This window comes from Thunnus maccoyii, chromosome 22 (assembly GCF_910596095.1).
Source record: "Thunnus maccoyii chromosome 22, fThuMac1.1, whole genome shotgun sequence".
In the NCBI taxonomy this organism is placed as follows: Eukaryota; Metazoa; Chordata; class Actinopteri; order Scombriformes; family Scombridae; genus Thunnus; species Thunnus maccoyii.
Genome location: NC_056554.1, coordinates 21521569 through 21541862, shown reverse-complemented (window position 1 = coordinate 21541862; position 20294 = coordinate 21521569). Strand labels below are relative to the sequence as shown.

At 39.2% G+C, this 20294-nt stretch overlaps 1 protein-coding gene across 1 annotated transcript in view; it reads right to left on the bottom strand.

The window, feature by feature from the left end:
* Positions 1-2958: 2958 nt before the first annotated feature.
* The window catches only part of trpc5a (transient receptor potential cation channel, subfamily C, member 5a), a 97154-nt gene continuing 79818 nt past the window's right edge, over positions 2959-20294 (bottom strand). The window contains exons 14-18 of the mRNA XM_042402224.1: positions 19077-19272; positions 17804-18013; positions 11378-11419; positions 6972-7061; positions 2959-4002 (exon numbers count right to left, since the gene is read on the bottom strand). Coding sequence (XP_042258158.1) covers positions 2959-4002; positions 6972-7061; positions 11378-11419; positions 17804-18013; positions 19077-19272 — 1582 coding nt within the window. The remainder of the gene's footprint in view (positions 4003-6971; positions 7062-11377; positions 11420-17803; positions 18014-19076; positions 19273-20294) is intronic.

Sequence of the window (20294 nt, the reverse complement as noted above, 5' to 3'; positions counted from 1 at the left end):
AAATATAGACCTGAAAATATGTAGAGTATGTCCCCTTTAAGTTGGCTTTTGTGCTGTAAAGATGCTGTCACGTCCACTTCTACATATCCGTCTTCCTCTATTGTTAGTGGGATGCAAAATGTCACTAAATTGATTGTTTTAAAACACAAAGGAGACGAGTGCCAACACTAACCACTTAACTGCACCCCCGCTGCCCCAGGATGCCCGACAGCATCTGACTCTGCTGCGCGGAGCTTTTCTGGCTCCTAGACGTGACATTATGATTACAGGATGTTGAGCGGGTAATCGGGTCTCCATGGTTACGCTGTGACATTTTGGCATGTTGATTCATCGAAAAGGGGCTGAGGCTTTCTGACGCCGTTGCTGCCAAGACAGCTGGTGGTGGAGGTCAAACAGCGTCTGCCTCAGGGGTGAGAGTGTGTGTGTGTGTGTTTTTTTTTTGGAGAAAGTAAATTTAAAGATGTAAAATGGAGGAAGAAAAAAAAGACAAAACAATCAAGAGAAGAAGAAGAAAGGGGAGCTGACGTCATCCTGTTGAGGAGGGAAAACAGTGGAGGACTCTGGAGAGATCTCATAAAGGGCAAAACACTTGGCTAGGAGCTACTCATCACACCAGCTGATATTTTGAGTGTGTGTGCATATGTGTGTGTGTGTGTGTGTGTGTGTGTGTGTTGCAGGTAACGGTGGTTTTTTTTGATCAAACATGCAGAATATCTCTACTCCACCGCTGACAGTCGTATATTAACCAGAGAGTAAAATTCAACAGCCTCTGCTCATGCCAACCTTTTGAAGTCGCCGCGCCGAGCGACTTCAAGAAAAAAAAAAAAACGAATCATGATGAAATTCTGGTGAAATTTCCCTTTAAAATAGATTTTCCAGATAGAGAGAAAGCCAAACTCATCTCTATCTCTCTTCCTCAGTCAGTCCCTTCATTCCTTTCTTTTTTTACCTCGAGTCCTTTCCTTTCTCCGTCTCTTCTCATCTCAGAAAACGTCCTGCGTTCCTTTCATCCGTCCGTCGTCTCCTTCCCATCAACAATAAAGATCACCATATATTTTTATTCATCAGGTTAAAGTGTACGTATTAAGGAAGAGCTGAGCGAGAAGCCAGAATATCGTAGGCAACTCAAATAGAAGCAAAGACAGTCTTTAGAAACCAGAATAGTCATTGTTATTATTATTAGAAGTCTCTTATTATTATTATCGTTATTATTATTACTAGTATAACTGTTATTAGGATAAAATAAAGTTCCTTGGCCCTTGTTGATGCAGAGAGAGAGGCTATCGACAGCAGAGCAATGGTCCCGTGCTGTTCCCTTTCATCCCAGTGAGTTAAATCAAATTCCAGAGTTAAAGGGGAAGGTTATTCCGCTTGTTCCCGTGGAATTTTTTTTGCAATTTCAAAGTAAAGTTAGTTTCGTTTTCCATTTAGGTTGAAGTTTGAGGGTAGTTCCACTTAAATTCCAGCGGGTTTTTAATCCCATTTTTATTCCGTTTTTTTTCCGAAGTTTGGTTAAAGGGAAAGACAGCGTCATGTGTAGACAACCAAACATGAACTTTTGATGATATATATATATTTATATATATATCTTCCTTCTGGAAAGTCGCTTTGGCTCCTTGTAATTCCGTAATAATCATGCGTGTTTGGAAATCCCAGAGGAAAAGAGGGAAAAATGTGCACTCTCACTTTTAAATCTCCGTCTTTGTTCTCTTTTAGCATGCGTGGAAAAAAATGGCAGACATTTATGAAGAAAGTTTGAAAGGGTTTTGTTTACTTCAGTTCCCCCCCGACGCCACACGAAGGCGGTTGTTGACTCTACATCTTGAACTTTTAAACTTAAAGGGTTTAACGAATGTAAAACATTCAAACATAAAAGGCTCAGGGAAAGAGACGCTAATGAGCATGTGCAGTAGGCCGCACAGGAAGAGGACTAAACTTTTTGGATGCATGCATCTGGGAGGAATATTAATTGATCACGAGGTTCAAATTCTGGGTGAAAGGAAAGAAAGTCTCTCACTGAGTGTCTTGAAAACTGCTCTCATGTTGTCTCGCTAGCTAGTTAGCTCACTAGCGAGTTACTTTGGTTGCTCCCTCGCCCTCGATCTAGTAATGCTGCGTTCACGTCATACCTGATGTATGTTAGAGATGATGATGGTCATGCATTGACAATACTTAATGTTGAAATTTAAATACCAAAGAATTTATTGCACTGAAATATTTGACTTTGAAAACTATCTTTCTGAACTCACGTGGTCTGAATCTCACGTCTCAATAGTCACTTTCAAGTTGTGCTTGAGGTTCTTAAATTTAGATAAAAATTCAGACACTTAACACTCAAAAGTTATAATCAAGTTGCTCTATTTTAATAAGCTCCATTCAGATCTAGAGAGCTGCAATGATTGGTCAATTAATTGTCCGACAGAAAATTAACCGCCAACTATTTTGATAACCGATTAATCAAAGAAAAAATGCTTAGAGGTTTTGGACTTTAGGAAATCATCATCATCATTCTTCACCATTTTCTAACAACTAATCGATTAGTTGAGAAAATAATCTCCAGATTGGTCGCTAATGAAAATAATCGCTAGTTGCAGCATTACTCTGAGCATAAGGAGCACCGAGGAGAAACAATCGAGCCTGAACAGAATGTAAATTTGCGCAACAATAATAATTTTATAATTTAGCTCGCTAGCTGACTCGTCTCGGCTCTTGCGGACACTGATGCGTCGGTGCCGTAATCTCTTGGAAATCTCAGATAAACAGATGATGTCAAACTGTCTTTATGAACGTCTGCCATTTCAGGATCCCTCCTGTCCATGGCTGAACTCGTTCCGCTCTCGGAAACGTTGCATTTTAGATTTCCCGTCCTCTCCACCTCTCTCTCTGTCTCTCTCCCTCCGTGTGTGTTCAACCACTTTGCAAACAAACAAAGAAAAACAGTCCGAGTGTCCGTCTCTCCTATAGCTGCGTGGTGACCGAGTCCTCTATGACCTCACAGCTGTCCTCTATGACATCGTCGCAGGGTCCCACCCACCCGCCCATCATCATCCGCCCGCCTCGTCCGTCCACGCCGCCCTCGCCCGCTCCTCCCACGCCTCCGCCCTGGAAAACGTCCTCGCTGGAGTCCAGGAGGCGCGAGCTGGACTCGGACATGTTGGAAGCACAGTGCAGGGATTGGCAGGGGCATGGGGGAGGGAGGGGCAGCGTCAGGAGCGAGTCCCGCCCGTTCGTTCTCCGCGGCGAGAACGAGGGGTTATTGATGTCGGCCGAGCGGCCCACCTCGTTCAGGTGAGTCTCGCTTCTGGTCACGCCGCTGAGTCCGAAGTCGGAGTGGCTGTGGCTCCCGAGGGGGCGGAGCAACCCGTCGGAGATGGTGTAGGAGGGCGGGGACTGGAGGGGGAGGGGCATGGGTGGGGCTTTGCGTTTGGAGCGTGAGAAAAGGTAGGAGAGGCGCTTGAAAGAGTCCGTCTTTGCTCCTGGAGACGAGAGGCGCTGCAGCCGGCTCCGCGTACGAGCGAACGACGAGGAGAACGAAGAGGAGAACGATGAAGACGGGGAGGGGAGGGCGCTGGTGGAGGACGGAGGGATGACGGTCGTCTTCAGCCCGTTGCTCTTTGGTTTCCCCTCCTCCTCCTCCTCCTCCCCCCATCCAATGCCTTCCTCCAGCTCCCCCTCCTCTTCCTCTCCTCTTTCTATCCGGGTCATTCCAGAAATGGAGCGCACCAAAGCGGAGACACCGAGCGTCGGCGTCGGCCTTGTGTCGTCCTCCAGAGGAGTCATGAAGCTCACGCCCTTCGACTTCTGGCCTACACCTCCGCCTACGCCTCCGCCTCCACCTCCTCCGCTGCCGTCGCCGCCCGATTCGCTGTCGTCCTCCGAGGCCATGGCGCCATCGTCTCTCGTATTCTCACTGGAGGATGAGTAGTGTCGCCGGGGAGGACGCCGGTTACCGAGGAGATCCAGGACCTCGTAGCGGAAACTGGAGATGTCCTGCTTCAACTCCTGGAAAGAGAGAAGAAGAGCACTGTGAATTTAATATGATGTTGGTAATATTTTATAATAGTTATGTCTTAAATGAAAGTATCTTTATTTGTCACTTGAAAATATTTGAAACCACGAGGATAAAGCGAGAGAAAGAAGTGTTATTGTAAGCGGAACAAGATCTACATAAAACGACTTCAAATCAATCACAACGTTGTCTTTCCTTTTGAAATTGGATGAATCATTTTACAGAATGTTGAGGCTTGAAAATTTAATTAAACAAAAATTTTTTATCAGAACGGCTGCAATAATTATTGTAAAGCTTTAAAAGGAATAAATATCTGATATTAGGTGGCGGTGGAGGGGAGAACGAGAGAAAAACAGAGAAGAAGAGTGTGGTGAGGCGGGGAAGTGTTCGAGATGAGACTGATGACTGAATGAGAGACGGGAGGTGAAACATCCTGTTTGTAGAGGCGCAGGGTGAAGAGGAGGGTAAGGACTCAGGAGGGTGGCGGTGAAGAGAGCGAGATCGAGGTCAAGAGACAAACAAAAGAGAGGAAGAGAGAGCGAGCGGATAAATGGAGGAAGTGAGAGAAGCGTGTGGCTGAAGAGGCAGGCGTCGGTCGAGGGACGACATTCACTTCATCTAATTAAATAAATCAATTAATTCACTTAATTCATTTGAAAGTATTTACTGTCACGTTTTGTAATTTTGCAGAACACTGAGAGTTTCATCATATAACCCTTTTATCTCCTGATTGGTTAAGATGACATATTGCGTCCTAGAAATAAATATTCTGAATGAGGAACTGCACTGATTTTACACATCAAAGTCAGTTTAAAGGTCTCGGGGAAGTATTACAACATATATGAAAAAAGTTTCTCCAACTTAAGTCAGTGTCCGTTGGGGATGAAGACTACAAGTTTGAAAATGAAGGAAAAAAAAAAAATCTGAGGTTGTGGAGTTAGAAAGAAGTGAGGTTACCAGACCTCTGTGTGCCAAAAATACAATAAGATACAGTAAAAAATAACAAACAAAACACATAAATCATTGTGGAACTGGTCACTGATTCTGCAAGTCTAATGACATCTTGATCACACTTCTTAAATAATTTGGACTATCCTTATAAAAAAAATGTTATGTTTGTTATGTGTTTGTGACAAAAAAATATCAATATCAGCTGGGCTCCAATCCAAGGGCATCACTTTTTAGGACGCATTTATCAATTAATGAAAAAACAGACAGAGTAATCGATAATGAAAACATTCCTGAGCCGGAGCTCCTGATATGATTGTCTCTGCCTCTTATTTAGCTCTATATAATATATAAACAATATGATCTATCATCAGTACAGCATCTCTGTGAGGCGAAGTGTCTCCTCAAAGGAAAACATGTATAACAGAAACGTGCATCATGTTGGTTTGCTGCTCAGCGCTGAAGCCAACTGGGGACAACAATTTTTATTTAGATTCAGTTCATGTACACGTCTACATAGACTTTCACTCCGTCTCTCTGCTTTCTTTCTCTAACAGACACACTGAACTGTGAGCCAAATAACTTACAGGGGACATATTCTGTTTGTTATTTACTGTTATGATGTCAGATATCGATGTTAAACATGATCAAATTTCCAAAACTTGAGGTTGACATATGTAAAAAAGCCAGGACTTCAACCTGCTCTGAACACTTTGTTTGTGACGGTTCTGTCTACCTTGCTGACGAGATGATCATAGTCTTAGTTGCTAAGCTTTTTCCATGTGTTGTTTGCGTTTTCCACTCGTATATTTCGGCTTTACCATGTACAGATGTGTTTGAGAAGTTGACATCTCGAGTAAAGAATGAGAAAAAGAAATGAAATCCTACTAAAGTAGGCACATCAAGAGGGGGGACTTTAAAGAGACAGGAGCTAAAACAGCCTGTTTCAGTCAGAGGCTGAACTGAGAGGCTGCATAAAAGGCCAATGTAAGATAAATAAGGAGCTTTTTTGAACTGTAAATCATGCAAATATATTCCAATAGAGCCCCAGAATATAAATGTAGACCTGTAAATGTGCATGTTATGTCCTCTTTAAACTCACTAAACGTGAATCCTTTCGTTCTTTAAAATATAATCACAAGCTATTCCATCTTTTTTTCCTCACCCCAGGTGCCGTATGGGATCCAAATCCTGCATGTGGCTTTATTCCACAGACAATAAAACACTGTGATTTACTTCAGTGTACACCTGATACACAATTTAAACACACACTGCCTATTTGTGACTGCGCCTCTCTCTCTCATAAATGCACACACATACACACACACAGGAACACACTCAGGGTGTGAAAGTGATTCAGCTCGATGTGCACCTGATGTTGTTTTTGCAATGAAAACCCCAAAGGAACTTTCCACTTCAAAGCCCAGGCTAGGCTCCAGAGGCATCATGGGAAACAGACTCGCGGAGCTATAAAACAGCTCAGAATAATTCGCTGCTCAGAGGATTTGGGGGGGAAAAAAAAGAAAAACCCTCCACAAGGATTATCGACTATGAGCTGTTGGTATTGATCAGAGCTGTAGATTTTGGGAATGAGGAGGAGGAGGCAGAGCTTTAGAGTTGGCAGGTGGTCTAGTTATAAAAATATTTTAATCTTTTAATGCATCTTTGTAGTGACGAAGAACAGCTCTGCCTTTTGGTATCAATAAAAGTCAGCGCTCTTTATTGCAGTGCAAGCACAAGTGAATAGTTGCTGCGCACGTCGTGTTTCTGCAGAACGAGCTCTGCAAGGCATCAAGCGACAAACTAATACGATTTACTGCTAAACAATGTTTTATACTTATTATTTATACTCTTAAGTGTTTCAGCAGAAACGATGTGACACGAAACCAAAGCGGGATTCAGGCGCGCTGCTGCCGAGTGTAGATTTTTTTTTTTTTGTTGTTGCTCTTTTTTTTGGCTCCCCATCAGCCGTCACCATGACAACAGCAGCTCGCCCCCGGTTTAAAGCACTCACCTTGAAGTTCTCCTCCGTCAGTCCCTCGTCCGTCTTGGCGCTGCGTATCATGGCCGCCACGTACCTCTTCACCAGGTTCCGGATTACTTCCTGTTGGAGACAGTCGCCATGGTTACTGAACATGCTCACTTGCTGTGCTGCTATTCTATTGTTTTTTTTCAACATGTTTTTCTTTACTTTTATATTTTACTGTCTTGTTATCTCACTATTTTTGTATCATTTATAAAGTTTTCTATATGAGCTCTATCTTTTAGTAGGCTGATATAGTTTGTGTCATAATGTTAACAGTATTAAAAATAAGCTGATTTCCAAGTTAAAAGCAAATAGTTTAAAAATATCTCATCAGAACCAAAATTAAGGACATATGAAACAAAAGTTTGGCCCTGAATCATAGAGCATGTTGCATCTCGCTTATCTAGAAGCCAGACAACTCGAGTTCAGATGAGAGTTGCTGTTCTTCCTCTCACTGCTGAGTTTGGCAGATTCAGAAATATTCAGGAAGGAAACAGATTGTACGAGCTTTGTGATTTGGAAGAATTGGAAAGTGAGTCTCATTTTCTTTTGTACTGTACACAATATGATGATTCAAAAGTGTCAGTTTTCCATGAAATGGGCAGACAAAACTGGAAATATTCTGGTGTTCAGACGATAAAAAATTGGAGAGCTGTTTAATTTTTGTGTTTAAAGGATAGATGCACAATATTTCAAGTCTATCTTAAAACAACAGTCAGGTTTTTCTTATTGAAATCATTCCTCCTGTTCATACTGGCCATTAAAAGCTCCCTTTCAAATATGCTTACAATGTTAGTGACGGAGGCCAAAATCCACAGTCCTTGTTTGAGCAAAAATATATTTCAAAGTTTATCTGAGGCTAATGTGAGGCTTCAGTTGTCCACATTAGTCAAATTAGGTGGATATCTTCCAAGGTTGAAGTGTTTTTTTGTGTCTCTACAGACAGTAGTGAGAGAATAGTAACAAAAAGAGGCAAATTTTCAGTAAAAATGTGGTAACTTTGGAAGATATCCATTTGATTTGACTCATTCGGATGACTTTAACTTCTGATAAACTTTCAAATACATTTTTGCATAAAACAAGGGCTGTGGATTTTGTCCCCCCATCCCTTATATTAAAACTGCATCAAGGATGGGATCTTTTAATGGCCAGTATGAACAGGAGGAATGATTACAGCAAGCTAAACCAATTTCAATGTTCATATATGCACCTGACTACCACTCTAAGACAGACTTGAAAAATTGTGAACATATTCTTTAATTTCCTCCCAAAAGCCTGGAAAAGAAGGCAAGATGGATTATTTAATCAGTATTTAAAGTATTAAACAGTAAATGCTTTTGTGATTTTTTTTGTTTTATTATTTGAAAATGTATATGCAGCTTTCTGGATCTGGCTTATATGAATTTGTGTTGTCTTGTAAACAGGATAAAAACATCATTATTCATATATTATTTTTTCCAGGAAACTTCTAAGGACATTTTTAGGCTCAGTGTTACTATATAAGTGACGTTTGCTATTTTTAATAGTCTCTAACCTGATGGACTGAAACTGTATTTCTTTTTAGGGTGTAAAAAAATACTTGTGAGAAGTAATTACACACACTGTTGTCAATGTTTTTATAGACTCAGTACTGTGTGTTCATTTTAAACTCGCTGGTTGATCATCAAGTGCAGCTGAATTCAACCTGACGTAAGAAATTTAAATGTTATTGTCTCATTAAGTAATCAGCCAATGAGGCGTATGACCCTTATTGATTTAACGACCAAAGACAAATTTCACCAGCATTTGGTGCTCAGTGGGTGGTAATTCAAACACACACACACACACACACACACACACACACACACACACACACACACTGCATCCTCCCACAGTCAACACCTGTGACTGCCAAACAGGACGGTCTGGCACGCTGTCACTCTCCGCCTCTGCCAAACACACCACACACTCACTGTTAAAGTGAAGGACAGATTCCTACAACAATCCTTAAAAAACATGGACGGATATCAAAGTAACAATCGTCACTGCCAAATACAAAGTACTGGCATTCCTGCGTTTGTAGTCGCTGCCAGAGCTGAGGTGTCAGGATACAAGAGATCGGTCTCGGATGATTTGCTGCTACAAATTCCTACAAAAATCCCCGAAAGCTGGACATCAAAACGACGGTCACGGCTGCCAAATACAATATACTGTTATTTTCCTTATGAACACAAGTGTTGAAGAGTTTAAAAAAAAGGTGCTTTCTCCCACTTTAACTTATATTAGGGGACAGCTTTTTTTTTAAAAAAAAAACACTCTAAACATACTCTAAAACTTTCAATGCTGAGAAGGTTAAACACATCAGCTTACTTTGCAGCTAATAAAAAGCAGATGATAAATTCCTCCAATAAAGCCAAGAACATAAAAAATCTCTTGACAATTGGTTGAAAGTGGTTATTAGGTACATGAAACTGCTTTTGACTGAAAAGTGGGAGACTGGAGAAAATTTTAATAACTTTACCCTGCCAAAGTTCCTAGAACTATCAAAAGTCCACCTTTAACATTAAACACTTGCGAGGCAGCTGGATTGTTACTGCAGAATCTGACGGTGGTTCAGACCAATCAGCTTCCTAGAACTACTGGCAGCTACGTGATTGGTTTAGGTGTGACGATAGCGAGAAGTAATTGTCAGTGATAGATGGCGATAGACAGATTGGTTCATCCAATCACCTGCCAAGTATTTTTTTTTTAAAGTGCCTGCCCTTTTCCAAACAGTTTCCAAGGACGACTTTTCAGCTGGTTCTGTGTAACAAACCATCTGGCTCGTCAGGTTATTAAACACTGAACCCTCACAGAATTCAACTTGACATTACCGTCAGGGCAGGAAGATGCATATATAGATGCATTATATGAAGGAGTTTTTGACCACAAGTAGCAATGTTTTTACATGTGGGTCCTGGTTTTGTGTTGTACCTCCCACTGATTTCACGCTATTCCAACATAATGTCATCAGTGATGCTGGGTGTCAGAGGTGGAACAATCTTTAAACTCTCAACCAGAGAGGAGAGTGAAACACTGCTTTTCAGCCTGGTGTTACAGGATCTGGCTGCTGATTTTCTACATTTTTTCTTTTTGTCAATAGATTTCATGTGCAGAGCCAAACCAACAATGAGTTGATTTACAAGTATTGTGTGTATGTGTGTCCAAAGCCTGATATATCTTATTCCTCTGTGCCATAAACCTCCGTTGTTGTCCAAAAACTATAAAAAAAAAAATGTCAGCGAGTCACATTGTTGCACTGGGGGACATGTTCTTTCATCACAAAGATTACAGTCACGTTAGTTTGTTTAGAAACGGCTCCAAAGACTAATAATAGCAATCATGTTTTCAGTCTCCGGAGAGTAGTTCCATAGTAGTAAAGTGCTTTACTAGCATGCCTTCAGCCTCAGTCAAGAGGTTGTGAAAACAAGCTAGTGAAACTCTGTCAAAGGCGTTTGCCTTACACAGAACTACTCTCCAGAGACTGAAAATGTGATTGCTGTTATTAGTCTTTGAAGCCGTTTCTAAACAATCTACCGTGACCACTGCCTTCATGATGAAGGAACATGTTACCCAGTGCAGCAGTGTGGCTCAATCACGTGTTTTTGATGGTTTTTGGACAACAACGGAGGTCTACGGCACAGAGGAATAAGCTATATCAGGCTTTGGATACACACATAATACTTGTAAGTAGATCAATTCATTATTAATATAAAAAATCTCCAGCGAAGTCCTTTAAAAGTTTAAAAGTATAAGACTTAACTTAAGCCCCACTTTTAGCCTTTATAAGTAGTACATAAACATGGTATATGGTTCATAATTCACTTTAATGTAGGTTTACTCAGATATACGGACATTTTAAAGTGTTTATTAATGTACAGTACTTGTCAGCAACTATTAATTCTCTTATATATTCGTACAGCAGCCTCCAGTAATGGATGCCAACAACAGAAGTTATAATTGTTGACAAATTCATTAATAAACACTTATATCTACTTAAAACTACATTACAATGTGTTATAAATCTGTTATAATGTGTTTATTAACTTCTTGTTAATAAATGCTGAATTGGGGGACTTTAAGTATAAAAGTGTAAAAACGTTTCAAGTCTGTTGTATCTGTAACCACACCCAACAGTGATGTCACAGTGTACTCTATCAGTACACTGTGACATCACAGGAAGGAGGTGAGAAGTTAAACTAGTTTGAGTTGCTGTGACGTTTTCCTGTTATGTTGTGGAAACGCTGAGATACTCAGGTTGTTGGGAGGATTGTGTTTGTCTAAAGACGACACACACACACACACACACACACACACACACACACACACACACACTTCTACACACTGTAAACAAACAAACATGAAGTTGTACAGACCTGGTAATGCTGATTTTGTATCAGACTGTCAGCGTGACGTTCCTGCAAAGATAAAAAAAAAAAAAGGGATCACGTTAAACACATTCATCACCACATCTCTCCATCTGTCTCTGTTTTTTCGTCCATCTTCTTCTTCTGTCTTTCTCTACACTCATCCATCTATCTTGTTTTCCTCTATGCCAACCTGATTATACATCTGAAAATGAAACATGTCCAGAGTTTGTTTTTTTTATTTGAAACAGCGACGCTCTCTCTTGAAAAAATGATTAATGGCACCAAACTAAAACAAAAAAAGAAAGCAGGTAATGAATTGCCTTTGGCTGGTAGAATGACACTTTTACAGCCTGAATCCTCCATATTGCAGAGATGTTGAATAATGAACTTCAGTTAATCATCCCCCTCCCCACACTCAAGAGTGGATATATAACATTTTGGAGTGAGAACTTCTGCTCTTCATTTACATTTTAGGCCTTTAGCGAACGCTTTCATCCAGAATTATAATCATCTGCGTGACAGAAATGAGCAGAAATCTATCTTTGCCATAAAAAAACCCGTCTCTTCTCACCTCATCAAATGATTGAGCCAATTGAATCAAGTGTACTGAGAGCGTTCGGGTTATTTTTAGAGACCTACAGCATCACAGCGGACCTATATTATTCATTGATTTTTCACTCTTTTAAACAATTCCTGTGTTCAGTGATGCAAAAGAAAGTGTTATTCATGCAATATTTATCAACACAACAGAGCTTTGCAAAGATAGACAACAAAGAGTGGAAATAAGAGAAACAGACACGATACATTTGCATGAAAATTGGAAAACAATAAAGAGGTATTTCAGCAGAATTGGTTCACAATTTGTCAAGTTTGTCTTAAAACACTAGTCAGGTGAACATTGAAACATGTTTTTCTTGCTGTAATCATTCCTCCTGTTCATACTGACCATTAGAAGATCCCTTCATAATGCACTTACAGTGGAAGTGATGGAAGTCTGTATTTAAAAGTTTATTTGAAGCTAACATAAAGTTTAAAAATTTGCCAAAACAGATCATTATCTTTCAAAGTTACTGTCTTTTTAGTGCCAAAGTCCCTCTTTTTGTTATGATCCGTCCACTGCAGTTGAACAGGAAAACATCGTCCATCGAGACACAAAGGGGGATTTTTTTCACTAAAAAGACTGAAACTGTGGAAGATATTCACTTTGTTTGACCAACGCTGACGGCTGTAGCCTCATATCATCATCAAATAAGCTTTTAAATACATTGTTCCATTGTAATAATACATAATAGATGACTTGCTGCAGAGCAACCAATTCACCTTAAAGGACAGATTATTTTAAGTCTGTCCTTAAACAACAATCAGGTTCCTGAATGAACAATGAAACTGGTTTTTCTTGCTGCAATCATTCCTCCTGTTCATACTGACCATTAGAAGATCCCTTCATAATGCAATTACAATGGAACAATGTATTTAAAAGCTTATTTGATGATGATATGAGGCTACAGCCGTCAGCGTTGGTCAAACAAAGTGAATATCTTCCACAGTTACAGTCTTTTTAGTAAAAAATTCCCCTTTTGTGTCTCAATGGACAATGTCTTCCTGTTCAACTGCAGTGGACGGATCATAACAAAAAGAGGGACTTCGGCACTAAAAAGACAGTAACTTTGAAAGATATTGATTTGTTTTGGCAAATTTTGAAGCGTCATATAAGCTTCAAATAAACTTTTAAACACATTTTTGCACAGGAGGAGGACTGTGGGTTTTGTCCCCCATCACTTACATTGTAAGTGCATTATGAAGGGATCTTCTAATGGTCAGTATGAACAGGAGGAATGATTACAGCAAGAAAAACATGTTTCAATGTTCACCTGACTAGTGTTTTAAGACGAACTTGACAAATTGTGAACCAATTGTGCTGAAATACCTCTTTATTGTTTTCTAATTTGAATGCAAATTCACTTTGTTTGACCAACGCTGACAGCTGTAGCCTCACATCATCATCAAATAAGCTTTTAAATACATTGTTGTCCCCCATCACTCCCACTGTAAGCACATTATAAAGGGATCTTCTAATGGTCAGTATGAACAGGAGGAATGATTACAACAAGAAAAACGTGTTTCAATGTTCACCTGACTAGTGTTTTAAGACAGATTAAAAAAAATTGTGAATCTTTCCTTTAAGGTGAATCGGTTGCTCTGCAGCAAGTCATCTATTATGTATTATTGTTTACTGTGGTAACAGAAGTCACTATCTCCTCTACACACCTGTGGATGATTACTTTTTCTTCTCTTGTGTTTTTCTGATGAAATCATTCAAGAAGTGACTTTTTTTTTGTTGTTTTTGAAGAGCTGCTGTCAAGTCCTAAAAGTGCGTTAAGAGGCCTTTTAATCATGAAGTCTGATTTCTCTGAGTTCTCTGAGACAAAGGTAGGTGTTGAAGAATCTTGTCTAAGGACTCTTCATCAGTTACACTGATGAACACTGATGAACTTTTGGTTACCGGGCAGTCGCCTCCTGCGCTCGACAGCGTCATTCATCAAAATCTGGTTATCGAACGGTTCGGGTGCAGCTACATGAGGGAAATCAAGCTTGTTTGGTCGACATGTAGAAGACTTGAGTTTCTTATGAAGAGCAGAATAAAGTCCGGCAGGTAACCAGACAGCAGCTGTTCTTTGATTCTGCAGTAAGAGTTCATGTGAGGTGAGGCTTTCAACCAGACTGTCTCAATCTTTATTGACACAAAAGGTAAAACATCTGGTTTTATTATGATCTTCAACAGAAACAGAAACAACAAAAACACTGAATTAAAAAAGTTATTATGTTTGATTTTGTTACAAAAAAAATATCCAGGACTTTATTTGTGTTGTTTTGATTGAAAAATCAGATTTTAGAAAATAATTAACATGAAAAAAATCTAATTTAAAATGTTTATTAGAGCACACTGTATTTTAATATGTTTTGGGTACTTTTTATTTACTTAGAAAAGCATAAACATCAATTAATTTGTTTTTTCTTATCACTTTTCTCTTTACTTTGAATAACCAAGAGGACATTATTTCCTTGGATTTAATTTTACTTAGTGTCTTCTTGCAACAACAAACAACCAGTTCTGGATGTGTGAGTTTATACAATCTGAGTGAGAACTCGTTAATACAGAAACTTCTCCTTTTAAAAAATGTAATATATGAAAATACATTGATAATAAAAATTATGAGCCTTAAACTTAAAGTGTTTTTGGATGCCAGTTTGTTGTCAAGTGAGGATCTTTCTCAATGTTTCCTTCATGTTAAGACTAGACAAGGACTAAAATCTATTGTTAAAGTCAAACTTGGAAATTCTGGTTGTTAAGCTTCCTTCAATTTTTGACTTACAAGTGTTTTTTTCTCTAATTTTAAGACATATTTACAGATTTGTATGATACAGTCTACTAATTTATTTCTGTCTCACACACAGAGTCATATTTCACCACCATCTTCTTCTGCCTTTTCTGTCATATTCTCTCTCCGTGTTTCGCATTTTATTCTGGTTTTCAGTCGATATTCAATGTTTCACTTCACTGTTTCCATTTCATTTTCATCATGTTTCACTCTCGTCTAAATCATCCACGCTTCTCTCTCTCTCTCTCTCTCTCTCTACTGTGCATTAACAAACACACACACATGCACGCATATCTCATGCTGTTTTTCTGCTTACTTTGTCAACACACATGCACGCACACATTTAAACACACACACACACACATACACCGGCACTCTCCCTTGATCAGATCTCTGCAGCGCTGTGTGGCTCTGTGAACTTATGTGGGCTGGTTGGCTTATATAACTCAGCTGACTGCAGCTGAGGTGAACATGCCAGCTGCACTGTGTGTGTGTTTGTGAAAAAGCCTTGTCATTCTGTGCTGCTTGCTCACAGTCTCTCTCTCTCTCTCTGCAGATGACTGGACTGTTGATTTTAAATGTGTTTATCGGGACGTGTTTCTCCGCTGATGTTCCCTCTGTGCTCATAAACACAAAGCTGATGTCAATCTATGAGCTGTGTGTTTGTATTTTAGTAAAATAACTCTTTTTTTTTTGTTTTTTACTCTTACTGTAACTCCTCTCTCACACTGAGCAAGTTGGTTTCTGCTCTGATCGATTGTGAGCTCTGGATTTATTTGTTTAATAGTGATTTTCCACCAATAAACTACAATTCTTTCTTTGTTTTGGTATTTATTATAGACTGTGATCTATTATCACCTAAATTTAGTCATATTACATGGTTTTTCAATACATAAAGTATCAGTTCTTAACTGGTCTTACTGTGATTAATCAGGACTAACATAATAAATACGATCCAACAGGAGAAGAGGTTACTATAATTAAAAGGAAGGGTTTCTTTTACAACTTGGGTTGCAAAAGAAACCCTTTTGCTTCATCATTTCTATCCTTTATGGTAATATTTTATTCACTCAAATGACTTGAGACGTGTCAGTCACACAGGTTGTAAACAAACCCTCAGTTCAGTTTTATTATTTAACCCACTTTCCACTTTTTTGGAAGTAAAACTGCAAGTGATCACATCTGATATGTTCATAATAATTCCTCATTGTGTAGAAAAACTCCTGTTTGTGTGGACACAACTACATTTAAGTACAGTATGTCAAAGTTGAAGCAAGGAGTCTTAAGAGTACATTTTCTCTGAGTATTGTCAGAACTTTTTGAAACCGCGGCCAAGACGACACCTGAGTTTTTCATTATCAATACTGAAATTTATCCACCTCCCTGATCTTCAGAAACTGTCCTATCTATGTGAGGAGAAAAGTCAATGTGCAGTAATAGCTGCAAAATATATTAAGTCTTGTCATAATCTGAGAGAAATAAGCTCTGTAGTAAATGTTTCTGTGTGATTACATCTGTAAAAATGCCTTTTATTATATTATATTTAATATTATTGTCTATATTTACATATTATTGTATAATTATTAATCATCTGTCAATTTTTATAATTTTCTGTACTGCTTTGGCAATGTAGATTTCTGATCTGTCATGCCAATAAAGCTTATTTAAATTTGAATTTGAATTTGAAATGACGGTCAAGAACGGTCTTTCATCTCCAATGTTTTTTTTTTGTTAAAACGAGCCAAAGTTCCTAAACACAGCAGAGTTTCATGTTGTCATAAGAGTTGTGTCTTACATCAGAAAATATCTGTTCAAAGAATATGTAAACAAGACCTGACAAAGCATTAAATTGCTAAGTTTCGGTACAGTTTCAGTTTTTAATACACATTTCATTCGAAGCTGAGCCCTACTTTTTTATAATCTGTGTGATGATTTGAGCTTCACATGTTCCTGTTGGACTCTGAGTAAAGTCTCATCATGACTGATAGAAACAGCGTCCAAACCGACAAAAATAATAATAAAATGTCCCTTCAACTCGTGTAAACCAACAGTACCGTTCGCATTAACCAGACCTCAGTTTGCATGTAAAGCCTGTGAATCCTCCGGTGACTTGTTAACATGGATATCAGCATATGGCCTTTTAGCCTGGCTGAGGCTCGTGCAGCTTGTTTGCATGACTGTTCAGTGACGGACATATGGCCACGCCAGCATATTAGTCTACACATGAATTAATAAAACATTTATACATGTTTACTGTTTTTTTCGTCTGCAGCTGCTGTTTTGTAGAAAAGCAGAATAATTTAGAATAATGTGAACGATGATGTAACTGTGTAAAATAGTGGCTTTATATAATAGATTAAAAACAACTATACATATACTCTGGTTCTGTCCATCCTTGTTTAACTTACTGGGCCGAATGCTTGACCCTAACCACCCTTTCAGTCAGCATCTTTACTCTTTCTCTTTATCCCAAAAAATGTAATCGTCTTCATCACTTTGCTGGCTAGAAGTTTGATCCTGATGAAGTGGAAATCTCCTTCACTGCCGTCTCATACACACTGGATTCGGGACGTGCTATACTTTCTTAAGTTGGAGAAAATAAGACCAAGGAAGGTCCAGTGTCAAGGTCTGGGTCCCTTTTCTCAAGTATATCAAGAATACTAACGCTAATCCTAACCATAACCCTAACCCTAACCATAACCCTAACCATAACCATAACCCTAACCCTAACCCTAACCCTAACCCTAACGGGGGAAGGTGTGGCGATGTGAGGTTTTGTTTTGTTTTAATGAATAGAGGTGCAACATTAATATGCTGTTGAACATCCTCATTATTACGTGTTTTCGTTGTTTTCCAGTTTGCTTGTGTTATTGTTCAAGGTCTAGCAGATTCAGTGCTCACTTCTTTATAAAAATACATGTCTTAAAAAAGGTAATTGTATTTGTCTTTGATACAAATGTTGTATAAAATCCTGCAAAACCCAATAAAAAGAAGCTTTAAAAAATAACTAAGCATGTAAAAACAGAAGCATGTCAAGAACTGTAACGCTTACCGTGAACTCTCGGAGGTTTTCACATTTGTGCGTGTCCTCCCCGGGCGGCTGGCCTCTCCTGCACAGCTTGTTGTGGAGCCACATGAGCAGGTACCAGATGGACTTGGGGCTGGGGATGATGTTGAACGGAGGCGGCAGTGTCCCGCCCTCGTCGAAGTAGCTCATCCACAGCTTGGTGCGGGCAAACTTCCACTCGATGTCGGCATGGTCCTGGAGGACGACGACAAGACGGTTAGCTAGTGGCGGGGGATTTTTTAATTTTGAATTAAATTTGGATGAAAACAATGAAAGTGACATAATGCTTAATGACCAGTTATCCCAGAATAACATGTTTGTCCCAGACTGTCGCCATGTTGATGTTGGGAGACACAACTGTTCTCAGACAAGGTGTCAAACTAGATGACCTGTCGTCAAAGGAACAAGCACAAATTTTTTGTCTCAGATCTAAAATATTTGTCGTGTAGTCTGCACCGGGCTGATCTGACGTGTGTTGTGCACGTCTGGAGCACAAACAATCCTGGATCTGTAAGCATGTATTCATCCTGCATGACGAAATGTCAGGAAATATTAGTCATCTTGATTGTTGTCGGCTCAACAAAAAGATCAGTGATTGAAAGAATTCTGTGGGAAATTTTTTGGTAAAACTTTTAGACGTCTGTCACAAGATCTGTTTTTCGTAAAAAGATAATATAACGGTTAATAACTACAACTGGCTGCCTCAATCACAGCACACTGAACTGGAGCTTTTGAGCCATAAAAGTCAGGAAAAATATGCAGGAGGGAGCTGAAGGGAAACAGAAGTAACAGACTATTGCATTGCTGCTCTCCCGTCTTGTTGTGTTGCTGAGAAAAGAGCTCAGCTGACTCAACTTTTTAATGCATCTTTTAAGTGTCTCTGTCCCACTTTGTGTGTGTACGTTAAAAGAGAGCTGCAGATATTAAACCTGCTTTTCCCAGATGTTAAACTTCAGACGCAATTTCCTCTACTGCAGCCGTTAGTCTGTAGTAATAAAACAGGTGCAGCAGCTATTTGTATGAATTTTCATTCCCTCCTCTCATACTTGGTGCCTCTAAACACGAATGAATAATATTTAAATTTGAAATTTGTCTGTTTAGTGCCTAAAAAAGGGCTGCAAATCTTCAATTTGATATAAAACCATTAAAACCAGCAAATAAACACACCAGGAAGCTACAACCAGCAACTTTACTGCCTGAAAATAATGAACTTTGTTTCATTTGATGAATCATTTCAACATTTCCAGCCTTAACTCACAGCGATGAGTTGGTAGGAGTTGTTCATCATGGCGATCAGCATGTTGAGCAGAACCACCAGCGAGATGACGTTGTACGTCCCGAACATGGTTGCCCCGACGAATTCTGTGAACTCGTGCCGGGCCTTCACGTTGGTGACGTACAGGTTTAAAAGACCAAATATGGACCAGAACAGAGACTGGAGAGTCTCAAATAACCTGCAGAGACAGAGAAGAGAAACTTTAGTTGTGAAGAATTCTTCAAAAGAGTCCAACAAAGAGCCGCGGAGGCATTCAAACACTTTAAAATAAAGAATACAACAAAGCCAGACATGAATTATAAATCAAACAACAGATGAAGAAGAGGAAGCTAAAGTGACACATAAAAACAAATTTTCTCTATAAAAACCTCTCTGTAACACTGAAGAAGTAAATTATTGCAACATTATTTTGAAGTTTGCAGTGATTTTGTCTCGGAAACAATCTTTCCTCACACAGGGTGTCAAACAGCAAACACAACAAATTTAAACTGATTTTACATTCAATAGACACTCAAATGGTTCCAGACAACTAGGTTGACATGAGGTTATTTATATGTACTTCAAACCAAACCCGAGAAGCAGATATTAAACGTCTTTCTGGCTAAAAGCAGACGAATGTTAACGTCTGACAGACAGAAATTCATCATGTCTGAGCTCTGATGCTCCTGTTGATATTTCTTCATGTCTTTCTAACTCTCGTGTACACCGGAGATGGTGAATGACAGCAAATACACAGAACAGATAATTGCATCACGCTCAGCTCAAGTTACAAGACTCAGTTATCAGACAACAACTGCCAAAATCTCTTTGTGTGGAGGATGACTGGTAACCAAAAGTCTGTCCAGTAAATGAGCTAAATTTGTGTTGTACAGCATGAATGTGAAGCCGGATGTTAATGAAAATGAAGTCCTTCCACTGAGGATTAAGATGGTAATTTATGCTCAAATCCTTCCTAGTATAAATAAATGTGGGGTATGAAAACCACGCTGGTTAAAAGATATGAGTCTACACAGGGAAATCTAGAAAAACAGAAGACATTCAGCAACTTTTAGACGGAATAACTTGACACAAAATGTGCATCCAGATGGCAACAAAAACACACTCAGAGATTCATTGTAACAAGGAGAAGAAAGTATAGCTCCCACATCAACATGCTTCAATACATAAAAGGATCATAAACAACATAAAAGTTAAACATTG